The 27,375-nt window shown below is 32.0% G+C and overlaps 2 protein-coding genes across 2 annotated transcripts in view; one reads left to right on the plus strand and one right to left on the minus strand.

Moving 5' to 3' along the window:
- The window catches only part of LOC115876994 (ecdysone receptor-like), a 924,397-nt gene that overhangs the window by 291,288 nt on the left and 605,734 nt on the right, over window positions 1-27,375 (plus strand). The gene's annotated exons all lie outside the window — the stretch shown is intronic.
- On the minus strand, window positions 797-8,657 carry LOC115876980. The gene is made up of 2 exons (XM_030893037.1): window positions 8,349-8,657; window positions 797-3,009 (listed from the first exon to the last, which is right to left on the minus strand). The coding sequence occupies exons 1-2, from the start codon at window positions 8,357-8,359 to the stop codon at window positions 1,020-1,022; spliced, it is 2,001 nt and encodes a 666-aa protein (XP_030748897.1). The 5' UTR covers window positions 8,360-8,657; the 3' UTR covers window positions 797-1,019.

The following is a 27,375-nucleotide window of genomic DNA, read 5'->3' on the forward strand; positions in this document are numbered from 1 at the left end:
CAATGTTTACTAAGTAAAACGTGCGAAATGCGCAACTAAATCTCTAAGTATAATAAAAATGTCACAAATTTAATCAAATTTTCTGAACGCCTAACTTTTAGTTGCAAAAAAAATCGTTAGTATAGAGAATATCAAAATAAATAATACGTTTTTGTAGAATACATACTGTCGTGATCCTGGATTGGACCACCGTCGTCACCAATCTTGTAGTCGCTGCCACCAAATGTTGTAGTTCTCTATTTGACTCGTATCACCACTTGTTGGGAATGTTATTCTTTATTTTTTTTATAATTAAATTCTTACTAAGTTGTTATTACTTTTTATTTTTAAACTTTTAATACAAAATATAAATTTAGCAGTATTACGTCTATGAAAAATTTTTATGAATGTCCCCGGTCCCTTCTGTGACCGTGCTTTTATGAGAATGCCCTCTCCGAAAATCCACGGGCGTACCTACTATTTCTTAATAATATTTTCAGGTAGGTTTGCAAAGGGACAAACATGACCATTTCTTAAGTAAATAGAAACCAGACATCGCGTCTGAAAGTAAACGAATTACAAAGGAAAACTAAAAATGATGCAACTATTTATGACTATTTCTTCCAAATTTCATCTTAAGGTAATGGTTCTGTTTATTTGCATCACCCATCTTTCTGAGAAGAATAATAATGTTGATGGTATTTTTCGTACCTTAAATTCTTTAGGCATAGCCGTAGAATAAGGGTAAAAATAATATTTTATACAATTTGTCGAATATACATATACATATAACCATATTAAATGTATGTTCACAACACCTCCCCCCTTAATGAGAGATTTCATGAGGTGAAAGTGATATGAAATCTCAAAACAAATGTTTATATAATTAATTAGTATAACTCAGATGGAAATGAATAAAAGTACATATATAAAAGTATTATACAAGTCTTAACTACTAATTATAACTAACTTACATTCTAACTTAACTAACATTTTTTTTTATAACTATTGCAGATTTAAAAATGTATCAAATGCGGAAATTATTTTTCTTTTAATGGTCGCCTTGATGGTACATACCCAATGGGTCTGCGCGAGGGCGCCTGTAAATTAACATTCTCTTCTTCGGAGTTTTCATAGTTACCTACATTTTCAGAGTTTTGGCTAATATTACGATTATAATGAGCAACATATCTATCACTATTTCTAGAAGATGGTTCCACAGACTGATTAACTCTAATGCATAAGTTTGGAATAATTCCGCAACAGGCTGTCTTGTTAGTACATTTTGTATACAATTTATAAATAATAAAAATAATAGCAAGAAGAGCTAAGATATAGGCAATTACAGATGCTGGAAATGTATAATTGTTTACAAGTTTCCTTTTTAGAATTTCATCACCTAACTTTTCAATATCTTCTAGCTTATGGCTCGCTACATTAAGTTCGGGGATGTGCTTTGTTAATTTCCTATAATGTTCGTTGAGAAATATTTCACTAATGTTTATTTTTTCTTCCTTTATCCTTTCGCAACAATTATCACTAATGTCGAATGGTGGAATAAAATCACTTGAAATATTGGACTGGACTGTATTTCCATGAGGGATTAGCATTGATGATGCGCTATAAGCTTTACATTGTTTACCTATAGTGACACTACCGCAATTTTTTAGTATTACATCTACGTGATTTTTTTTATTATTACATGATATCGTAAGAGTTTCTGGATGAGGAACTGCAAATAACCAAGTGTTACTGGTTTGTAGTTGAATAAAAATTGCTCTATCTGACTGAATTATACGTTTGTCACAGATATCAGGTATGATATTTGTGAATTGCAATAATTTAACTTCGCAATTATCTGCCAAATGAGCAAGAGAAACTGGTTTTTGTTGCTTGCAAATAAATTTATTTTCTATAATTTTTAAACAAGTATTAAATTCTATTTCCGACAGTGTAATAAACTGCTGTTTGCTTTCGTCAATTGCTATATATTTAGATGAGGGTTGAATTAATATAAACTGGTTATTTGACATTAATTTTGGAAAGGGTGATATTTTATAAATATAGAATAAATTTGTTTCAATTAAAGGGATGTTTATAATATATATTAATCGTTTGTTTTCGAAATAAACTTGCAACTCGATAACATTTAGAATGAGATTTGCATTGAGCGGATCTAATGGTACAGGAAATTCTAATCCATGAGGTAGAGATTCGGACACATCTTTTAATTCGTTAATTAACCTTAATGGCGTTAATATTGAGGGGTGTAAAACTCCCTTTCTTGCTACTAAAATAGCATTCGTAATCGTCATGATTTCTAATTGTAATTGATTTAGCATCATATTTAAAATAGTGACGTGTTCTTCTATGCCGGTTTTTATATATAGAAAATGAAAATTTTCTTTGACTTTGCTTAATTCATCGCTAATCTTTTTTATATTATTTTTTAATAAATTTTCGTTAAAATCTAAAGTTCCAATAGTATTATTGAAATTAATTATTGTTGATTGAACAATTTTTGTTTGTTCTTTTAAAAGTTGAAGGACTGAAGTTTCGTCTTTATTCATTTGTGAAATTTTATCATTATAGTATTTAGCATCTTCTTCATCTAAAACGCCGAATAAAACTTTAGTTGCTTTTCCTACAATATTGAACCAACCTCGTTTTTGTCTACTTTCTGATAAATGACTATGACCGATCAATTCGTGTAAGACTTCTAGTTCTTTTTCAATTTTTTCGAAAGTGTATTTAGAACTTTTCAAAAATAACTGACAAATATAATAGTGATATTGAGCATTCTCATTATTGCATAAATCTGTAGTATACTTACGGTAATTCTTTAATGATAATAACTTATTACTAATATTTTCTAATTCTACAAAAGTTACTAGTTTCCATTTGTTATTAAAAAACCTTAGTTCGCCCAGGTGCTCAAAGTGTATTCCAGGGTTCAAGTCATAAGTGGTTATATTGTATTCTGAGTGGACTACTGCTAGGATACTGGTAATTATTATAAATAAATTAACCCTAAAACAAAATATATATACTAATAATAAGCTAATTAAAATTTATTAATTCTAGTTTTTATAATCTATATATACTGATTATGTTTAGTTTTAATAATAAAAATATTTTAATCTATTTGCATGAATAGTTTGTTTATTTTTTCCTTTTTGAATTGTATAATTTACATCTGATATTTTTTTTATAATGGTATATGGACCAATCCATAAGGCGGAAAGTTTTTTACTTCTGCCACGTCGAACTGATTCGTCGTAAAGTAACACTTTGTCACCAATTTCGAATATTCTGGTATAACTGTTTTTATCGTAATTATTTTTTGATATGTTTTTACATTTTAATAAGTTTTCTTTAGCTAATTGATTAGAATGTTGCATTTTTTGTTTAAGATTGTTTATGAAATCATCATAAGTATAATTGACTTTAGGTGGTTGTTTAACTGATGTTGGTAATGTAGGAATATGTCCGAATAAAAGTTCAAATGGAGAAAATTGTGTAGCAGTGTGAGGTGTAGTATTATATGTAAATGTTGCATAGGGAATCCAATTATCCCAGTCTGTTTGAGATGTCTTAATGAAGTGTCTTAAATATTCTTCTAGAACTTTATGAGAGCGTTCTAGTGCTCCGTTTGACTCTGGGTGATAACTTGTTGTTTGGATCTTTTTTATCTTTAAAAACTTGCAAGTACTTTTAAAAATATCACTTAAAAAATTTGACCCCTGATCTGTGACTAGCATGTCAGGTATTCCGTAAATGCATATAATATTCGTTACAAAATGATGCGCTACAGTTACAGCTTCTTGATTTCTCATAGGTATATTAATTATATATTTTGTTAAATCATCCTGAAAGGTTAATATGTATTTGTGACCATTTTCGGTTTCTGGTAGTGGTCCAACTATATCTAAAAAACATTTTTCGAACGGTTTTGATGCCGTGGTCGTAATTACCATAGGCATTTTTGTTTTTCGAGACTGTTTATTTTTTTGACAAAGTTCACATTTTTTTATAAACTCTTTTATGTCTTTTTTCATACCTTTCCATGTATATAATTGAGATAATTTTTTATATGTGCGGGATGACCCTTGATGACCTCCTAATGGACAATTGTGATTTTCATTTAATAATACAACTTTTTCAGCATCTGAGGGGTTGATAAGACTGTTGTTAAATATTGTAATTTCTGAATAGAGGTCTTTAAAAATATATCTTATCATAGGAAGAACGATTTCCCATTTGACTAATGAGTTGTAATGATATTTTATAAATGATAGTTCGGTTTTTTCGTTGGATATAATATTTCGTAAAGTTAGTAAGCAAGACCAAATATTTTCATAATTAATATCACTGAATGTATTTTCGTTGTCTGTTAATAGAAATATATTACAATTATTTTGTTGATACTGAAAAACTGACGGCATGTCTAAAGGATTTGTGTTATCGTAATGTTCTAAAAATGTATTAATTTGTTTATTTTTTTCTAGAATTTTAAAGTCGTTTTTGTTGAATAATTTTGGCAAAAATAAAACTATAGGTATAAGTTGTGGTGTTTCAAACAGATTTGTGTTTTTTTCTTTGACTTTGGAATTAATAATTATATGGCTTTCGAGATGTGTTTTAAAATTATCATAATTGGTAATAATAGAATTGACATTTGTTGTGCTAACTATTCTACTCAATGCATCAGCATTTGTATTAATCTTTCCAGCTTTATAAATTATTTCATAGTCATATTCTTCAAGTTTTATTCTAAAACGCGTCAAACGAGAACCAGGGTCTTTGATATTAAATATATAGAGTAGGGGTTTGTGATCTGTAACAATTTTAAATCTTGTGCCAAAAATATATGGACGGAAATGTTTTACTGCCCAGACGATTGCAGTTAGCTCTTTTTCTGAAGTTGAATAATTTTGTTCTGCTTTATTTAGAGTTCTACTAGCAAACGCTATTGGACGATCATGATTAACCTTACCCTGCGATAAAATTGCTCCTACTGCGAAATTACTCGCATCTGTTGTTATAATAAATTCTTTGGTAAAATCTGGGTATTGGAGAACAGGTGGAAAAGTTATACTATCTTTAAGAATTTGGAAAGAATTTTCGCATTTTATACCCCAATTAAAAACAGAATCTTTTTTTAATAATTCGGTTAAAGGTTTAGCAATTTTAGCGAAATTTTTGATAAATTTCCTATAATATCCTACAAGCCCTAAAAAAGATTTTATATCTTTAGGATTTTTAGGTTGCGGAAAGTTTGTTACACATTGAATTTTTGATGGATCTGGTTTAATGCCGTTTTCTGTAATAATGTGACCTAAGTATAAACATTCTTTTCGTAAAAACTGACACTTCGAAGGTTGAAGTTTTAAATTATGTTGTCTAAATCTTTGAAAAACTTCAATTAATCTATCGTTATGTTCATTTAAGTTGTTTGCATAAATTACTATATCATCTAAATAAATAAAGCATTTCATACCATTAAGACCGCTTAAAACTGTGTTCATGAGTCTTTGAAATGTGGCGGGAGCTCCTTTTAAACCGAAAGGCATTCTGTTATAAACGTAATGTCCTGTATTAGTGCTAAAAGCGGTTTTATTTTTATCTTTTTCGTCCATTTCTACCTGATGAAATCCACTAGTAAGATCTAAGGTAGTAAAATAATGAGATTTTCCTAACTGGTCTAAAATTTCTGCTATATTAGGTAGAGGATATGCGTTTCCAATGGTAATTTCATTTAACTTTCGAAAATCAACGCATACTCTAAATTTAGGTGATAATGGGTCGCTTTTCTTAGGAACAACTAGTAAAGGACTATTCCAAGGACTGTCCGAAGCGGAAATTACCCCGTCTTTTAACATTTGCTCAGTTTGTTCATTAATTATTTCTTTATGTTTGAAAGGCAATCTATAAGGTTTTACGTTAATAGGACCTTTATTACTTTCTGTCGGTATAGTGTGTTTTATTGTGTTGGTGCTTGTTAGTTTATCGCCTTCTAAGTAAAAAATATCGTTAAAATCTCTACAAATATCTAATACTGAATTAGTTTCTTCTTCATTTAATTGGTCTAGATTAATTTCTTTTCTTATTTTAGCAAAACGATCGATAATGTCATAATTATATGTTTCTATAAATTCGTACTCATTAAAAGAAATAGGTTCGACATTCACTCTAGGTGTATGGATAGTTTGAGCTTCATTAGAAATATTTAATATGCTAACTAAACATTTATAGTTCTGGACTTTTGTTAGGCTTGACCCTAGATATAAATGTTCGGATAATTGTTTTGAAACTACTATGCCTTCGGACGAAGATAAATTAGCTAGAGCAGGTACAATAATTTGACATCTCGCGGGAATTATTGTAGTTGCTTCTGACGGCAAAATTTTAAAAAAATTGTCTTCAAAATTAATGACTCCGTCTTCGTAATTTATTTTGGCTTTATACTTTTGCAAAAAATCGCGTCCTAATAGTCCATCACTTTTAATCGGTATACTATCTGGCACAATGTGAAAAGGATGAGTTATTGCTTTGTTATTGTTTAATTTAATTGGGATGTTACAAACACCTTTAGTAAATACAGGTTCTTTACTTATACCTTTTAATTCTATAATGCAAGTTTTATTTAATTTTAGATTATTTTGTAATAAGATACATTCTTTCAATAAAGATATATCTGCCCCTGTATCTAATAAAAGATGTAATTCTTTATCTTTTATATCTAAAGAAGGGATTTTAATTATCTCTAATTGTTGGTAACTATCGGAAAATAATACTGATTTATGCGGTATGTCAATTAAGTTTTGCTCAATTTTAATTTTATTTTTATGCTCAGGTAGTGTGTAATTCATAGAACAGCTATTATCTAATTTTAAGAAGCGCTTAATCGGCTGCTCGCGACCAAGGCTTCGCTCTCGTTTCCCGAAAAATTTTGAGATGTGCTCGGTTCTGAAAAATAATTATCTGCTGAATTGATTAACGACTGAGAATTTATAGTTTGAATTTGTTGTGGTGATCTATTATTTGAACTATTAAAATTGGTAGTACTGGATTCATTATTGTAATTAGAAAAATTTTGAGATTGTTGAGGTATCGAAACATTTTGCTGCCGTTGAGGAACTTGTGAGTTATTAAAATTTCTTGGATTCTGAGAATATCTATTATTGTAATTTGAACGAGGATTATTACTGTTATAATTGTTACCATAATTACGATTATAATTACGCACGTCGTTGTTCTGATTAAAATTTTGATTGTTGTAGTTTCGATTAGTGAAACGTCCTTGATTATATTGTACTGTATTTACGTCTTGTCTATTTGAAAAATTATTATTGCTATTAAAATTTTGCGGTGGGCGTGTCTGATTATTGCTAGGTACATTTCTATTATATGAGTTACTATTTTGTTCGTATTGCCTAAGCTGTCTACACTGTGATGTTAAATGATTATTTTTAAAACAAAATAAACAGGAATTATTAGAAGAATGATTATTTAATTGTCTATTTCCACGCTCTACAAAACCTATATTTTTAAAATGCGAGTTTTTAAACCTGTCATTATTCTCAAGTTCCATTTCAATTGCTAATGATAAAGCTTTATCTAAATATGTAGTATTTTCGGCAATAATACGCATTTGAATTTTTTCATCGTTGAGTCCTTTTCTAAAAGTATTGACTAAAATGGAGTTTAAATTTTCTATTAAAACAGTAGCTTCGTTATTTGCATAATTTAAGTGACACGTTTCTTTATATTTATTAAAGAGAATTTGTAATCTATCGCCATATTCTTTTACAGTTTCCTTAAAATGTTGCTTTATATTCATTATTTGTGTTAGAAAATGCGATGGTGGTGTTTTATCAGTAAAGTGCTCTAATAAGAAATCTTTTAGTTCTTCCCAATTTTGAAACTGTTTATATTGTGTTACCTCTTGTGCCTTCCCTTTTAATTTAGTACCAAAAATTAAATCTACTAGTAATTCTTTTTTGATCCACTTTGACAATTTTTAATATTGAATCACAATTTTTAAGAAAAATTGGAGTGAATTTGCGTCACCCTGACCATCAAATGAATTTATTAAATTCAGAACATCAGTTGCGTCTTTACCTCCTGCCATTATTATATTTTATTAATGATTTATTACTTTAGTTTAAGAATTATTATTTATTTTTATAGATGTATTTTTAGTTTGAAGAGAGAGAAAAAAAATATTTACGAATTTTAAGCAATATTTTTTTTTTTTTTTTTTTTTTTGCAGCCCAGAATTATTATTGTCTTAACTTAAATCTAACTAACTAAAATCAGAAGAAAAACAGTAGCGTCACAATACAGTAAACAAATGAAAGACTTACCCCGTCATCATCTGGTGAAAACAAAAGCTTCCCTGGAGACTTGCTGCTGCGTCTGGCGCTCCTTCAGTGTCCCCAATGTCTACGTCTCGTGTCGGGCTTCTTGCTGCTTCTTGGTGCACCTTCAAGAACTGCCCGTTGCCTCTATCTTCTTCCAAAAACTGGTAGGTTTTCTGCTGCGTCTGGCGCACCTTCAGGAAACCTTGGTAGTATCCCACCGCTGCCACCAATGTCGTGATCCTGGATTGGACCACCGTCGTCACCAATCTTGTAGTCGCTGCCACCAAATGTTGTAGTTCTCTATTTGACTCGTATCACCACTTGTTGGGAATGTTATTCTTTATTTTTTTATAATTAAATTCTTACTAAGTTGTTATTACTTTTTATTTTTAAACTTTTAATACAAAATATAAATTTAGCAGTATTACGTCTATGAAAATTTTTTTATTAATGTCCCCGGTCCCTTCTGTGACCGTGCTTTTATGAGAATGCCCTCTCCGAAAATCCACGGGCGTACCTACTATTTCTTAATAATATTTTCAGGTAGGTTTGCAAAGGGACAAACATGACCATTTCTTAAGTAAATAGAAACCAGACATCGCGTCTGAAAGTAAACGAATTACAAAGGAAAACTAAAAATGATGCAACTATTTATGACTATTTCTTCCAAATTTCATCTTAAGGTAATGGTTCTGTTTATTTGCATCACCCATCTTTCTGAGAAGAATAATAATGTTGATGGTATTTTTCGTACCTTAAATTCTTTAGGCATAGCCGTAGAATAAGGGTAAAAATAATATTTTATACAATTTGTCGAATATACATATACATATAACCATATTAAATGTATGTTCACAACAATACCTGCAGCTTGCTGAGCCATTTTCAATCAAAAGGATAATATAAACGTAAAAAGAGCACAAGAACAACAACAATTTATAATTTTAAACATAAAATTTAGCCATTTACCTCTTATCTGTGAGAAGTAACAACTTTGACGTTTCGTTGAAACAAATGAATGCAACTAAACACACCCATAGCAACGCCATTCATGGCAGAGATGATTTAACTTATCATTTATCTTTTTTTGGGAAATCTTAAACACATTTGCTTTTTCGAATTTCGATCACCTTTTTCATGCTAATACCCCACCGTGCGCCGACACATGAACACATAAACAAGTTGCAACAGAGACAAAAATATAGTTTCCGATGTATCAGAAAACCCAAATTAAAAACCATCCGAACTTATTCACAATAATAAACTACTATATCCGGCTCGAAGGAGTAAAATGTTTTGTATGTAAATGCCTCGCTGATTGTGAAATAAATTCGGAAATAAACTAATCGTTTTAAACTTAACAAAACTTTTTTATTCTCAAACAGTTACATTCGACGTTTCTACCATGAATACTAAAATTCGATTTTAAAAATCACTTAAAACTAAAAAGGGTCACATATGGTCTATTTTGGCCCTTTTTTCGCCCTACATCCAACACTCGACTGGTACCTGACTTTACGGAAAACATACCACGTTGCTGTGTTGCCGTTGTGAACTATGTTGCCACGATTGTGCATTTAACAGAGACATCTTAGACAACTTTAAAGAATAAAATGGTTCCATCATGTCTCAAACGTATCGGTGCTTGAAAAACCTAACTGCGAGAGTATTGAAGTCATGATTACTAAGTCCCGCTTAAGATGGGCTGGTCACATATGCAGAATGCAAGAAAACCGCATACCAAAATATCTGCTTTACGGTGAGCTTGTAGACGGTAAGAGGAGGCCGGGTGGACAACTCAAAAGGTACACAAGGATATTTTTCACGAAAACTTAAAGGGAATTAACAAGCACAATGAGTGGGAAGAAGCAGTTCACAATAGAACGGAATGGAGAAGAATTGTAAAGTCAGTTAACAGCGACAACCAAAAAGTAAAGAGGCAACAAAACAATGAGATTTTTGAATGTCTGGAGTGCGGTAGACGGATAACGTCACGTATCGGGCTTTTCAGTCACAGAAAAGCTCATGAAAGAAAACGCCTTGCGTGACCATCTTCTGATGCGTGTCAAATACTCGTCAGCGAGTAATGGCAGTAGTAGTAGTACATAATAGTGGATTACCGTTATTTCCGCTTGGAAAATTGTGACATCCTTAGATAGGCTTACGTGGAAAGATATTCCTGGTTTCGGTCCTACTATTCCAGCTCCTACGCCTTCCGATGTTCTTGAACCATTTGTAAAGCAGGTTGCCTCAGCTTGAATGGGTACACCATTTCTCCAGTTTCCCTTCCTGGTATGGTTATATTAAATTTGTTGTTAAAGCTCTACCTTGTAGGTGTTGCATCAGTAATCTCAATATTCTTTCTGCTTTTAGCTCTTCGATTCTGGTTTTCAGCACTATGCGTCTGGCTGACTGTGAATTAACCTGTGCATAACAGATCTGGCCCAGTTTTCTGATTAGAGATACTCATTAATGTTTCAATTTCAACAGAAAATATGGGTTAATATTAGCTTTAATTTCGGCTTTAATAATAAATTTACTACAGAATAAAACCAACACATATAAAAACATGAAACAATAAAGCCGGGGGAACGGCTGGCCATTACGCAACTAAATCCTCATTATTTCGTATTTACATCACGTATTACACATGGGTGAATCGGGTGTGAGAAGCGCGCACCGCAATAAATACCAGTTTGCTTGAGTATCATGAGAGATGCGGCAATTGCGAATAATGTTCCAGCTTGTTACGACGTTATCGCACCCGCATAAATATTCAACGGAACATATTTGTAAACAAAAAAACAATAGATAGTACTGAAGGAAAACATATTTTCATTGTTCGATTGCATGGAGAGGTGTATCGATTCGCAGGATACTTTTAAATGTAATGTCTCAATACATTACTTATATTTATTAAAAATAAGATATACACTCAGATGCCAAAAAAAGCAGCGAAACATTTTCCGCCAAATTTAAAGCGTTATATTTTTTTTTACTTTTAGCTCTATTTTCATGAATTTTTTAGCAAACTGTATTTCAATCTATCAACTTTAGTTCATAAACTCAGTTTCTTATAAACTTTAAGAATTTGGCTTATTATACAGGGTTAATTGGAGGGTTGTTTTTTACCCTTAATTTCAAAACACCCTGTGCAATAATTTCGTGAGTAACTTTTCCTAGGATTCCTGCGGACTAGGCGTTTATCTTTTCTTTCTCATTAGATGGTTCTATTAATTACATCGACTTGGAGTGCTTGGAAGTCGGTATACCTGCCCAAGAACGAATATTTCTCAACCAGGATAACTTTTATAACCTATACCTACCCCTTTTAACCCCTTCGATTTTACCCTGGAGACGCTGACAGTGATAGCGTTCTCCACGTAGTATGTCTCCCAAATAGGCTGCGAACAAAAAAACTTTTCAAAGCCCCCACATTCTTCTAGATCAGCTCTTCTGGAAATATCTTTATTTTTCACACAATAACACACTTGGTCCTGATACACAGCATTCGTCGTAAGGTCCACATTTCGAAGGATTCAATTCTGTTCACAGCTGTTACTTTCAGTATCCATGCTTCCACATCATACAATAGCACGGACCAGACCGTTCTGTATCTAAAGCCGAAGTTCAAGTTCCTATCTATGAGAAACCTTCGAAGTTTTAAGAAAGTTCTTCTAGCTTGGTCGATCCTACATTTTATCTCCAGATCTGGATACGTTGAACCATGCATCTCATACTTATATAGAGAGGAGATATATAGATATATGGAGATAACGTCACCATCTAAGGGAATTCTGATGTTCGGAATTTTGTGTCTACTAACAGCCATACATTTAGTTTATCTAATATTAATTTTTCGACTCGAGTGACTTTCGTCATTGACCTTGTTTAGAAGAATTTGGAAATCAGTTGCATTTTCTGACAATATCACGGTGTCGCATCCTTATATCGAATATTATTACTTGGAATGCCATTTTTTTTTAATCAATGGGCATTTAGACATCAATAGGCATTTTTTTAATCAATCAATTAATTTTAGATGCAATTAATGCTTTTTCCAGGATGAAGGTTTGAAGTTTACTTAAATAGTTTATTTCAGTTTTTAGTTGCCTCCCACTTTGCCTGAGTACCACTTTTAATTATGTATAGATGTAAAAAAATTATTTCAGAGATTGAGGATTGCAAGTTGTATAAAATCTTTCCATCGTTCGCCGCAGCCTTTGCTATCTTATCAGTATTTTCATCACCTTCTATGCCCCATGTGGCTAGGAGGAATCGATACTAGATCTTCACTTGAGCCTTTAGATATAGAAGAGTGAAGCAAGTGGAACATTTTTTTTTAACGGCTAGAAGATGTTTTATATTAATTCGTTTAAACATTGTAAGACATTTAGTGAATCTGAACATATAATATTTGGAAGGAGGTAAGTTGAAGATTATTCTTAATGATTCCTTAATAGCTAATGGTACAAATGGATCCTATATATACCAGTTTCAGCAAGGCATTTGACAAAATTGATCACAATATTCAAATTTATAAATTGAAAAGGGTATTTTTATTTGTGGTGATCTACTTAGATGGTTCTCTTCGTACATCCATAATAGGTCTCAGTTTGTAAAAGATAATGGTTTTAAGAAGTCCTTGTCTTACATACTTACATCTGATGTGGCATAGGTATCTCACGTGAGACCCCTATCGTTTCTTATCTACATTATATAACATTAGAAATTGTTTTAAATTCTTCAATATCCTGTTGTACGCGGATAATATACATATTCTCGCCTGTTGCAAGCATTGATAGTGCCTGTTTGCTATTGCAGCAGAATTTTGAAAGCTTTAACAATAAACTTACTTGAGAAAATTAATAATTACGAGTGTGTACTCTTTGAAGCTGCTTTTGATTGCTTATTTTATTCATTAATATGGAAAATTAATGTAATTCAAGTGACCTAGCTCCATGTTTGTGTTTCCATTGATTTTAATGCATCATATGTTATTATAGGGGTTGCTTTGATTAAGCTATTGAGGGATATGCTTGCACTTAAACATGGCCTGTTCGTTAAGTTACCCCTATACCGATTTAATGACTATGTGAAGTCTCTATGTTGGTCAATGTTTAATTACTGATATAGGGATGATTTTTTTCATTCTAAACTTTTGAGAATAATTTTTAATTAAATTTGAAATAATCGTTAGAAAATATCAATTTAAAATACTTAATAGGAACAATTAGCAAAGTTTATTGAAAATGTATATATTGATCTTAGTCATTGCGTTTATTTTTTCTTATTTAAAGAAATTATTATTTAAGCTTGTTTGTGGTTTTAGCTTATTACATAAAGATTTGTAACAATTAAATATTGCATTGTATCGCTAATAATATATTACGGTAATATTTTTTAACTAATTGGTTACAATATGACTGAAAATGCGTAGAAAGTGTATATTATACTACTAACTGGGGGGGGGGACAGCAGGCAACTTTTACTTTTATATAGGAGTACTCTGTTTTGTTAAAACGCATTTCTGAAATATTTTTAAAAAGTGAACATTACGTAATTGACGAGTCCTTAATAAATTAAATTAACATTGTTGTAATACATTTCATATATTAAATTCTCTTAAAAATGATGGCCGCGACCTGAGCTTCGAGCTCAGAACACTGATGCTCAAGTGCTGTATATTCCCAGTCTTCTTGTATGGTGTAGAAGCTTGGACCCTCAACGCATACTGCGAGCACAGCCTAGAAGCCTTCGAGATTTGGGCCTACCGTAGGATGCTGAGAAAATCATGTAATGTGTATTGTAGCAAAAGATCTATTGGAAGGAGAAGAATATCTTGGTTTAGGAACCTGCGACAAGGGTTTAACGTCACATCATCTGACTTATTTAGGGCCGCATTTATACAATCTCTTTGATAAAAGCCTAACATGCCACTGAAAGAGAATCTAAAATTCTACTACTTCCTGATCCATTCAAACTTAAATTACAAGAATACTATAACTAAAACAGAACTAAAATATTTATCTTTTTACTTAGCTACAAACAGTATCAAACATCAAACGTCTAACTGACTATCAATTAACATGAAGTTGCACGAATGAGATTAAATTGCTTTGGTTTTAGCTTTTTTTTTTCGTGATTCCTTAGTTATTTTTAATTTTAATACAAATTTGAATATATTAGTATCAATATTGAATGTATGACGTCAAATTTTCAGTTAGCCACTGTGGGATCACAACGCAATTTCCAGATAGTAGATTACAGACAGTTGCTAGAAAAAAACAAAACGAATTTGAATGCTAGGGTTACCTAGTAAATGTTTGTTTCAAAATTAATTGTTGAATTTTTACTGGCTTAGGGTGTATTCCGTTGCTTACCGTGGTTATCGTTATATGTTCCGTTTTTATCGGTTTCCTGAAAGTTTTCTTATTACGGAACACGGTTCCTGAAAAATTCGGTTATAACTGTCACCAAACTAACTAGCGCGAGAAGGCTGGTTTTTCTGGTTTTGTTTGACAATCAATGTCATTTATGTGACAGAAATCAAGCAAATATTGGAAGTTCAAGTAAAATCCTCATTTAATTTCTAAAATTTGTAAGAATATTTTGTATTTACATCCAAAAGCAATGGAGGTAGGCAGTAAAGGTAAATATATTTCATTACCTAAATACAATGACTTTTTAGAACCTTTTAAACTTATCATGCAGCCATTGTCTCTTAAAGTCAGGAACATAATTTTTATTAAAGAAATCATGAAAAACAAGACAACAAGTAATCGTGAATGTTTTGTAAGCTATAAAAATATAAATATTGAATAGATTTGTTTATTTATTATTGATCTGTTTTAATCTTGTTTTAATATTGGACCTGCAAATCTTCACTTGGGCTGTCTAACGAGTTTAACAGTTTATTAATAAAGCACTTTTCAGTATTAAACTCCATTGAAAAGAAGAAGCAAACGTAAAAGCAGAGAATAGGTACATTAAAAATGCATAAAAGATAAATTTTATAATAGAGGTATTGAAATTTAGAAAACGTCATCATTTGACGTTTCCAGTATTTTACCGAACCGTTCCGTATCAAACCGATGTTTTTCAGGAACTGCTCTTTACCGTAGTTTACCGGTCTGGTTTGCCTGGTTTTGCAACGGAATACAGCCTTAATGTTAGCAAATGAGTGAATATGACTTTTAATTCGTAATTGTTAACATTTACTGATTTCTGGGTTTTACTGTGATAATAGATATTTAAGAGCAATATATTGAAGAAACTAGTAAAAAAGATTCAAAGCATAAACTAATGTTAAAGTTCCGCTAATTTAATTATATATTTGTTATAAAGGAACGAGTATCTTCACGAAGATAATCTCTTAGACAGTTTTTCTTTTCTATTGTTAACTGCATACCTTATAATTATTATTATATTTTTTACCAATAACCTCATTAAATTACTTTTAAACAGTTTTCTGTAAACAGAGTTTAGTACCACATAACAGTTGTCAGTATTCGAAACCATGTTCAATATTTAACAACAATATTTACAATAGACTGTGTCTGTAGACCAATCTATTGACTATTTAGATAAAACATGTTACATCTTATACCTTCTTTATTTGAATAGCACTATGTCATTTCACAGAATTTTTATTATACACTTGAGTATAGTTTATAGTTTTATTATATACCACTCTAAAATTTTCCAATGTGTAGAATAGATTGCAGAAAGAGGACTTGAAAGCATAAATTATTTGGCTTTTTAATCTTTTTTCAAATTAAAAGTTAAAGGAAAGTTGTGGAATGGTTTAAACAAAGTAGGGAATTTTGAAAACCACTTTATCATCAAGGTGCTTTCTTCTGGATAGTTTTTTTATTCATCTCAGTATCTTTATTTTCATTGGGGGTATTTGCTTTTCAAGAAGACATTGTTTTTCTAATGTAACTGTTATTGAAAAGTTAATATAGTTATTGTTTGTTGGGAGTTACTAAAGCAGAGATGGTTTTAAGTTCATAAGTTGTATCGACTCTTGTTGCTTTAATTGAACATAGCAGAGATTTAGAGGTTCAACTTCTGGACTTAATCCCATCTCTCCTTCCAACAAACAGCAATAATATGACCTTTCCATGACAGTGAAATTAGAAAAATAAAAAACTCATTTTCATATGCGTGTTGATAAGGACCAAAAACAAAGGCATTTTTTAAGTCGTTACTGAATTCCTCAGGAACAAACATGTCCAACAAAAATGAAGCTATCGAGATGAATCTAAAGCAGTGATTCCCAAAGTGGTCCAGGTGGACCCCCAGGGGTCCACGGGAGACTTGCTGGGGGTCTACGTAGGCGTGAACAAAAAATGGGGGTCCATAAGATGTTAATGGGGGTCCACGAAAATTTATCTGCTTTTGATAGTAAAGAGCAAAAATGTAAGCATAGTTTTTATAAGGGCCTACCTACATTGTTTTAAGTACCTATCTAAGCAGATAATATTTTAATAAGGCAAGCGACTGTTACTTGTCCAAACTTGCGTATTCGATATTACGTACAATTTCGTGTACAGACTTGCAAAGCGCTATCCGCCCGACAATGCTTAATGCTTGTTCAGACATGAACTTGATCACCACTATAAATACTTGATGCCAAAGGCAAACGCATTCATTTGTTTCCGGAATTTCGAAAAAAGGCGGAATTTGGAAAAAAAGTTGTGAGAAAATTTATATCTGTGTTTGCTAGTGCCGGAGAAAAGTAAGTAACCTACCTTTTTTTGTTATAGTACTTAAGTATTTTGTTTACGTGTACTAGTCGGTTGATCACAACGGCCTGTATAGATAGGTAACTTAGTAACTTACAGATATTTTAATTGTCCTCTTTCGATTTGAAGACAAACACAGCACGTTTTATTCAATTGTTTTTTCACGAGAGAAACACTGCCTCTCTAAAAAGGCCGAATAAGCAATATTGCAGAGCAATTAATTTTGTAATTTTTCTTGCAAATAACTACTAATTTTATAAAACAGTAATTTCATAATCATTTTAAATTGGTTTTGAAGTAACTATTTTATCAAAACTATTCCTTTTCGGAAAGAGCGAGCGGTGCGCGGGCGACGGGAAAAGGGCAGGGGCTTGGACTTCGATGCCAGTTTGTCACGTTTTAACAATGAAGCCGCAGACAAAAAATACGCAAATACACGGAGCGCGTGAACTCATTGATTTAATAAAATGTTAGTTATCGTTTTTATGGACAATTTTGGGATTTCGACTTTTATTTTTCCTACACAAATATGATCAGTATTCGATACTGAGTACACCAATTTTTATTTATACTATTAAAAATTAGTGGTAAATTATGTACTTTAAAATTGATACCGTTTTGCGAAAACGTCTGTATTTGTCTCAGCGGTTTATTAGTTGGTCCCTTTACAAGCCGTAATTCTATTTCCGCGTGCTGACAAAGGCTGCGGTGTGATACCTATATTCAGAAAAAAACTTGGTTACTAAAACATTTTTTTTAGGAAGGTAACTGACACGAAACATGGCTACAGCAAAGAAAAAATGTCGACAATATAGTATCGATTATTTGAAATATGGTTTTGTTCCATCAGAGGCAGACAAACAATTGCCCATGTGCCTATTATGCAACAAAGTTTTGAGCAATGACTCTATGAAACCATCAAAGCTCGAAGATCATCTAAAAAGGTGTCATACTGATAAAATAGGTAAAGATTTAAAATATTTTCAAACATTGAAAGAAAAATATGGAAAGAGACCCACCATGCACAGTATGTTCGCTTCAACATCTCAAAGTAACGATGATGGCTTGCGGGCATCTTACAATATCTCATTACTTATAGCAAAATCTGGAAAACCGCACACTATCGGAGAACAATTAATTTTACCCGCTGTTGAAGAGGTTTTAAAAACTGTTTTGCACAAATCTCCATTTGACGTACTAAAAAGAATTCCATTAAGTAACAATACTGTACAAAGACGCATTGATGAAATGAGCTCTGATATCGAAAGCTTTTTGTGCAATCATCTGCAAAAAACTCATTTTTCTATACAACTGGACGAGTCAACGTTACCCAGTAATGAAGCATTACTATTGGCATATGTCCGATTTATTGTTGAGGAAGAAATTCACGAAGAATTGCTATTTGCCAGAACTTTGGAGACTGACACTAAAGGCGAATCAATATTTAATGTCCTGAGTAATTTTTTTACGGAAAAATCGATCCCATTTACAAACATTATTTCAGTGGCAACAGACGGAGCTCCTGCAATGGTCGGGCGATATCGTGGGTTTATAAGTCATCTCAAAAGAATTATACCAGGACTTACAGCTATTCATTGCGTAATCCACCGACAACATCTTGTGGCAAAACATTTAAGTGACAGGTTGAACCAATCTCTTCATTTTGTAATAAAAGCTGTCAACAAAATCAGAAGCAATGCATTGAATACGCGTTTATTTGCTCAATTGTGCGACGAAAATGATGAAGACTTCCAACGACTGCTCTTACATACTGAAGTACGCTGGTTGTCGAAAGGTGCATGCTTAACGAGATTTTACTCTGTTTTCGATTCCATATTAGAGTTCTTAGAAAGTAGAGATCCAGATTTAAAAGAAAACTTGATCAAATTCAAAGCAGACATTGCGTATTTGACAGATTTGTTTAAAAAATTTAATGATATTAACTTGCAGTTACAAGGGGACAGCCTGAATTTAATAAAAACAAAGGGGATAATTTCGGCTTTTCTTGGGAAATTGAAATTTATGAAGCAAAACATTAGTCGGCGCGAATTCTCTCAATTTCCAAACTTGTCGCAGGTAGAATGTATTGATGAGGATATCCATACCTACAGTCAACATTTAAGTGCTCTGCATGATGACTTCAAAACCAGGTTTGAAGATATACTGACGATGGATATACCACCATGGATCATAAATCCATTTGATGAAACGGAAGTGGCCAATGTTGTATTACAAGAGGAGCTGCTCGAGCTAAGCACTAATGAGGAGCTGAAGGTGAAATTTAGAAAAGGCTACCCAACATTTTGGCTGCAAGCAGAAATACCCGAAAAATATCCTGGACTGTGGGAAATCGCAAGGAAATTTTTAATAGCTTTTCCCTCGTCATACCTTGTCGAAAGGAGTTTTAGTGCCGTTACAAACCTCTTAACAAAAAAAGAGCAAATTAAACATCACAGAGCGGGGGGATTTGCGGTTATTGCTCACAAAAATAAAGCCAAACATTGATCGTTTGCTGACACTCCATCAGATACATCCTTCCCATTAATTAAAATTATGACCTGAACCTATATTACCTTAATATTTTTCTTGTAATTCTATTCTTTTAATAAATAAAGTGATATAAAATGTACCATTTTTCGTTTTTATTTTACATATCGGAATATAGGGACAGAACTCAGAAGTGACACAATTTTTATTTTTTGGCGACTTTAAGAATGTGGTAGAAATGTAGCAGCAGGGGGTCCACCGAAACCAGTAAAATTTTGAAAGTGGTCCACGAGAAAAATAAGTTTGGGAACTACTGATCTAAAGACAAACTATCGAGAAAAAATCCACCTTAATGAATGATTAAGGGGTCTTGACATTCCTGACTTTTTTCAATCACTCTTTGAGTGCTTCAAACTTAGCTAAAATAAGATTTTGTTTTCCCTGGTATAGCTAGTTAGTTGGGGACTTTTTAATTTAAAAAGAAACTTAAAAGATAAATAATTAAGTATTTAACAAGTATTAACATAACAAATTGCTTAATCATCAAAATTGGCTGACTAGAACAAAATATAGATTCGTGGTTTATATTTCTGTATATTTGTTATTAACAAATAAACGTTAAACTCATTCATTGGAATAATACATCCAATGCTGTAAATTAAATATAATTAAATAATTACTTTCAATTTTTAATAGAAAGAAAGGAAAATCTCTGGTGAATCTCTGGCAAGAAATATAAAGGATTTTAGACCTTAACATTTCGTTTTACATGGCTGGAATACTACAGCGTCATAAAAATAGTATACGAACATCTGCGCGAATAGTGTTTGGATGTATTTATCGAGTGCAGTCTCCGTTGATGGCACGAACCGTAGTCAATTACGCCTAGCTAGGCTTGTCCATTACTTTGTTTTTTAAATCTTTTTGATATTTAGTAAATTGCGGGTAGTAGACAATGTTGAATTTTGAATAAAATCTCAAAAAAAATCCTATATGGGTATTTCGCCATTGCAAGAAATTCTACAAAATAAAATAGTTATTTTTTGTAAACACTGCTGGCGTTACCAACTGTATCCGCCACATAGGTATAGACACTTTTTGAATAAAATGTTTTGACTTTCTATGTAATAGCTAAAAGTATAATGATTTTTAGTTAGCTCTTTTCTATGAAGTATTTTCTATGAAATTCTGAAAAAAGTAAGGCAATACAAATTGAGTTGAGAACAAAACCAAAAATACTTTAGACTGCAAGACTAAAACCCAAACCAAGAGGTTCTCGGTCTTTGATTTGCAGTTACCCATCCACTACTGCATTAGCTTCTTTATATTGATTTCATTCAGATTGGTTTGGAATAGAAGGAAGATAAAGAATATCAAAAATACGATGCAAAATATCGATTACTTAGAATTCTGGAGGTTACAGAAGCAGGTATTTGAATGTAACTTGACTCCTAAAAAAGTGCTTAGGTATATTTAAAAAATCAGTATGCACCCTCTTTATGCAATGATTCTTTCTGCATTTTTATTTACAATCTTTTTTCTTTTCATTTCGAGTCTCGCATTTATTCTTCAGTTTAGAAGACTTAAAACTATTCAGTTACTCTTGTATTCGTCTTCTTCCATTTTTGATTTCTATATAGATCTTTTCTATATGACCTAACCAGATCTTTGCTTTGCGTAAATTGCATCTTCCTATTTTATCTTTTCGAAAGCTTAGTTTTGCAGATTTCTTTTGTGTTTACCAGATTTATTTTTCCTCTCATACCTCACTGTATATCTCATTGTATTGTATGTCGCTGTATTTATTTTTTTCAAAACCTATTTGGACTTTATCAAGTTTACTAATTTTTATATTTCTTATTTCATTTTGTATCCTTTCTCCGATTATATTCTTTTTGTTACTATTTTCCTCTATTATTAGTAACTAATAATCGTAATTCTTAGCTGTTTTAAAGTTGCAAATTATATTACTCTTAAGTTAAACGACTATAAATTTTTAGATATAAATACTACGCACATCGGCATCGAACAGAATTTATGTCGAAGTAATGTCGTTAAATTGTAAAGAGACTTTAAAACGTTAAGCGTTTTGTTGGGTTAAGATAATTTGTATCAATGAAATGGAATATTCTCTTAAACTCACATTAGTTTTTCACTAAGGACGCCAGAATTTGAACGTTTGATAAGTGCGAATTGCCATAATGTGGAAATTTCCACGCTTGGATTGCTACAGATGTGGCCATAACAACCGCTTGTACGTTCCCGCTTTCCGGTGGCCGGCTTATATCGCTGCAGGTCTTATCGCTTTGTGAACCTGTGGCATTGAAGCAGGTAGTGGCCATAACAACCGCTTGTAGGAAGCGGGAATGCCATTTGGCATCATGGAGCTATCACGTACTATTATATATATATATATATATATATATATATATATATATATATATATATATATATATATATATATATATATATATATATATATATTTGTTAGCTAGTGATAATGTTCATATTAAATTGACACAAAAAAGTACTACTCGCGTTCATGAAATTAATCGGTCTCATTTTGAATTTGGTAAATATCAAACGTTATATCCACAACTCACAGCTCACCATCAAAAATTTTACGAATATTCCCGCATGGAGAAAGAAACAAATTGAAGGATATTTTCAACAAAATTGAACACTGTTTAAAAAAAATGCTGCAGTTTTCAAAATATATCATAATAATAATAAGAAATATAGATTTAATATATATAAATAATGTAGATGTACACAAGATGGTTATGATTGAAATCGACTAATTTTTAATAATTTTGTAAATAAATAGCTTGAATTGTGCTCAAGGGTAACCTTTATTGGAACTTTAGAAATGAGCCGAGCAGGGTAGATTAAGTTTGGGGGAGGGAGGGAGTTCAATCGGTATCCTTTTTGGGTAGCGAGGATAAAATTGTTGAACGGGTGAAGCGGATAAATGACAAAAAGAAACAATAATTCATTCCAATAAAAGCCGATAAAGGCAGTTTAAGCCGATTGAAGCTGGCTGACTGGCGCACTTTGACCACTCGCATACAATTGTTCCTCTATTTTTCACTGCTAGTCTGCCGCGATAAAGCGGGAAGCTGGAAGCCGCTGCACTATGGACGTACTCTTACTTTGGCTTGATATAAACTGGTTTCTTTAAATTTACGTTTTTTTCCAATGATGATTTTTGTGGAGAACCCAAGCTTCCGACCACTTTATGTTTTGGTGCTTGGACCACACATGGTCTACAATGTGTATTATGTTTATATATATTTAGAGGACGTTTTGGCTCTCCAATATAAGACAGATTGCACTGACATGGTTACTGGTATATACATTTTTTTCCTCACATCGACGTTTTCAGTCATGTTTTGGGTAAGACGCTTCTTAGAGTAGTTTGAGACTTGAAAACGGATTTAATGTGTTATATGGTGTTTGGCTATTCGCCTGATCTTTTTTCATGTTTCTTTTATCACACTTGGTAATGGTGAGTGAAACATTTGACTGATTTGTAAATTTGAAAATAAAAAACAATGTTAGTCCAAGATTAAATCTTATTTCATAATTCGTCATCGTCTATCACATTTCAAGCAATTTGTGCTAATAAAAAAGAGATAGAGGTTGCTGAAATATTTATCACAGTAATATAGTTTTAGACAACTAAACATAGTCATGCTAACCCCTAAATAATAAAGTATCTTTACTATAATAAAATAATTATGTTTAAAAAATATACAGACCGTCTAATAATCACCGGTCCAATTTACTGACGGCCGCGCTAAATACATCTTCGACCGGATTCATGTATCTGCATCTCGTGGCTGGTATGACGCCAAGGCCATCTTGATTTAAGTCGGCAGGGCATGTGAAAAGCCGTCTATACGGCTTTTATGTATGTAGGTATCCCGTATATTAAGTCTGCGCATACGATATTTATATGTCTGGGACGTATTCAAATATTTATCGGGTTTAAAAGAGGTGGAGAGTTGCGTTAGTATAGTGAAAAATCGTTGAACGAAATTTGATTTTATAGTAAAAATAGTTTAGTAAAAATATCAAGATATTTTTAGAGGTCTCTCTATTAATACTTTCAACGTTAAATTATTCGGAATGTAATAAAAGTTAGAAATATTTAGGAGTCTGTAAAGTTTTCTCTTTCAATTTAACTTTAAGAAAAAACAAGAGTTTTAGTCCAACAAAATAATATAAAAAAATAAAAAAGTATAAAGAATATTGTTAAAAAATATTAATTTGTTAAATTTCTTTGATAAAAGAAAATTTGTTTTTTTAATCTTTTAAATTTCTCTTCTCGATTTGCTTTGTAATAAGTTACTATATTATATGCTGAAATGTTTAGATTGAAATGGAATGTTTAGTAAACTTAATACAATTTTAAGAATTGTTAGGTTAGCTTCATTCAGAGAAATTTCTTCCATTGTCTTAGACTTCTTAGACCCTTGGAGGATGACCATTCCATGTTACGGAATGAATCTTCCAGGTTCTTAAGATCCGCTTTAACTTGGTTTCCACTTAGGAAACAGAACGGTGCTGGTCCAGTTAGTAGAATGTTCAGTCCTTTTCTAGCCAGATCGTTTGCTTTTTCATTGTCTCTCTTTCTATCTCTTGTTGGAGGACCTGTGTAGGAGCACTTTATGAAAGTAAAGTAAAAAACGTTGACTTAAGGTCTTCTTTTTTCTGCTAAGGCTAATCTGTAGGAGGCCTACTTCGTTTACGCGGAATCCGAACCGCAGTCCTCAGTAATATCATTGTCAATGGCCTACTGACTTGGCGATGTCTAAATCAACACTAACTAATGAGATATCCAATCTTAACCGGCCTCGAATCGGCGTGAATGAGCTGTTTGAACGACAGAGTTTGCAAAGGGTCATCAGTCCGTCCACTTGCATCGTTTAACGTCGCTTAACTTTGGTGATTTATCGAGAACCGGTGTTTCGACGTAGCTGGATCGTTGCCCAAATCTCATGAGTATTTTTATGAAAAGAGTAAGGAATTTATAGAGAACTCAAAAAATATTGGTGAATTTACAAAATAGTCATTTCTCGAATATTTGTTTTATATAGTATTATTTGATCAAGAACAGTAATTAAAATTAAGAAATAAGGAATTGAGCTTTCATAAGGTGGATTTCAACCAAACGGTCTCAATTATATTCTGTTTTATTTATAAACCAACCTCTTCTATTTATAAAAACAGAAACAGAAACAGAAACATAGCTTCAGTTTCGAAAAAAAACTCGACCCTCAAATTCTACTAAATGGTCTTATGTTTCGAAAATGTTTCCTGTAGTTTCTACTAGACCAGTGATTCCCAAAGTGGTCCAGGTGGACCCCTAGGGGCTCACGACATGACGCAAATTTCAATCGTAATGCCGGGTCCAGACCAAGCAGACAAAACGACGACAAGACAGAAACATTAATGTTTTACGACAAAATTGCGATAAATCCAATACATCTCTGCGAAATTTTTGTCTCATTTTTGTTTTGTTTCAAAATTCGGAGACTTTTCAATGTCCCGTCTCGAGTAGGGATCTGCAAGACAAGAAATCTTGTCTTGACAAGCAATTTCTTGTCTTGTCTTGAAATATTCTCAAGAATTAAATTTGTCTTGACCATTTCTCGAGAGTTGACTTCTTGTCTTGATTCAAGAAATCTTGAAATTTCTTGATATCTAGACAAAAGGGGAACCCCCGTTTAAAATTCGTTTATTGGTGAGATTGGTTAATGTGATGTTTATGCTCTATGCGTAAAATCGAGGGTCAGGCATCGAATTTTCAAAAAATTCAAAAACTTTGGGCTCATTATACTACAGTAGCCAAAATAATCAGATTTACATAATTTTGTTAATTATTATTATTATTATCTAACATTAAAATGAGTGATTGTGATAGTTCGTTGAGCAGCAAATCTGAGCCATTCGTAATTGAATCTGGTTCAGAATATCTACCACCTCAGACAACTCTGGACGTATTAGAAGATTAATTAGTGACTTTGACAGTAGTGACGGTGATAATACTACTACAGATAAAAGCAGTCAAAACAACAATGATAAAAGCTACTCTACTTCAGTGGCGTACATTAAAATATATTATTTTTTTATTTTAAAAGTTTTACGTTAATTCAAAAAGTTTGTATGCCACTGAAGTAGACCCGCTTTGCAAAGTTTTTTTTTATTCTAATATCGTAGGCCATAACATATCCAAAAAATTATAAAAAAATACATTAAAAATTAAAAATTAATTGGGCATTAAAAAAGGTTCCAATTTAATTTGGCCCACAGTATGCCAACTTTGGACATCCGACTTAGGACGTACTTTGGACATTGGACATCGGACAAAGTGCCACTTCGTACAAATATTTTTTGCTTAATAATTTTTTTATCCATCCATTAATTTATATTCATATAATATACAAATACCTAAGTAAATGAGTATTTCTTTTTTATTTTATATTTTCAAGAAATTTTAAGATTTTCTTGATTTCTTGTCAAGAAATCTTGATCTTGAGAAGTAATTTCTTCTCTTCAAGTTTGTCTTGTCAGAATTCCCAATTTTTTGTCGCACGTTTGTCTTGTTTTTTGTCTCAAAATCGTCTTTACTTTGTGTCGCCTTGGTCTGGGCCTGGTATTAGATCTAATCTTCGCATTTTTTGACGAGTTTTTGGAATATGGGACAAATATAGCAGCAGTGCATCCACCGAAACATAATTCTAGTAAAATTTTGAAATCGGTCTACGATAAAAAAATGTTTGGAAACCTCGGTAATTACTAGATGATCAGTTTTCATCGTTTCTTCTTTACTTGACGATTTATTTAATATGGTGGTTTTTTGGAAGTTTAGTTTAAACCAAATTAAAATTGTTATGCATTCAATAAAATGACTTGCTGAAATACTAAGTGGTCATAATAGAGAAGGCAGACGAAAAACATCAATAATAATTGTGCCTTGTCATAACTGCAGTACATAACAGACAGAATAATAGATAAACACGTCTGGAATACCCACTTATACCTCTAGTCAAGGACATTTTTAATTTTGGAAGTAGAGTTAGTTTGCATTGATATTTATAGTTCATCTTAATTTTGACATTTTGTTCTTACACTAACAAAAAAAAATGGCGCCGGGAGGCACGTATAGCCGCCCATACTAAAATATGTTAATAGCTCGAAAACTGCGACTTTGACTGATTTTGATGTTATTATAAACTAGGTTTTTCCCGCGACTACGTTGGCGTTACACCTCGAATAGTTCATTCATTGATTTAAATGATTTACTTTGTATATAGAGCTAGTGAGCCTTACAAATGCCCTAGTTAAACTATGTTTTTAAGAGTTTTAGAGCTACTCGTATTTCATATGAAAGTTATCAATTTTCGATTTTCTGGGTGTTATACAGGGCAAGTCTTGAATAAGTGCAAATATTTTCAGGGCTGGTAGATCTCGATAAAAAAACATATTTTCTCTTTACCGTTTTTCAAATAACTCCAAAATAACTGAGTTATTTTACTTTAAAAATTTCCAAAGAAAAATATTTTTTGGTTAAATTTTGAGAACCACTGCAACTTTTCGGGTTTTTCTGTCTTGTAAATTTAATCTACTACCTATATGTTGCCATATTATCAAGAAATTATGGTTTTTAACTAAAAACTAAAAAAAATCCAAAAGGTTTTTCAAAAAATTCCAAATTTTCAAAAAAAAAACGCGAAAAAACTCATAATCGTGTTTTTGGGGTCAAATATACCTACTACCGCTAAGAA

This window comes from Sitophilus oryzae, unplaced genomic scaffold, assembly GCF_002938485.1.
Source record: "Sitophilus oryzae breed Bouriz unplaced genomic scaffold, Soryzae_2.0 scaffold_1441_pilon_pilon, whole genome shotgun sequence".
In the NCBI taxonomy this organism is placed as follows: Eukaryota; Metazoa; Arthropoda; class Insecta; order Coleoptera; family Curculionidae; genus Sitophilus; species Sitophilus oryzae.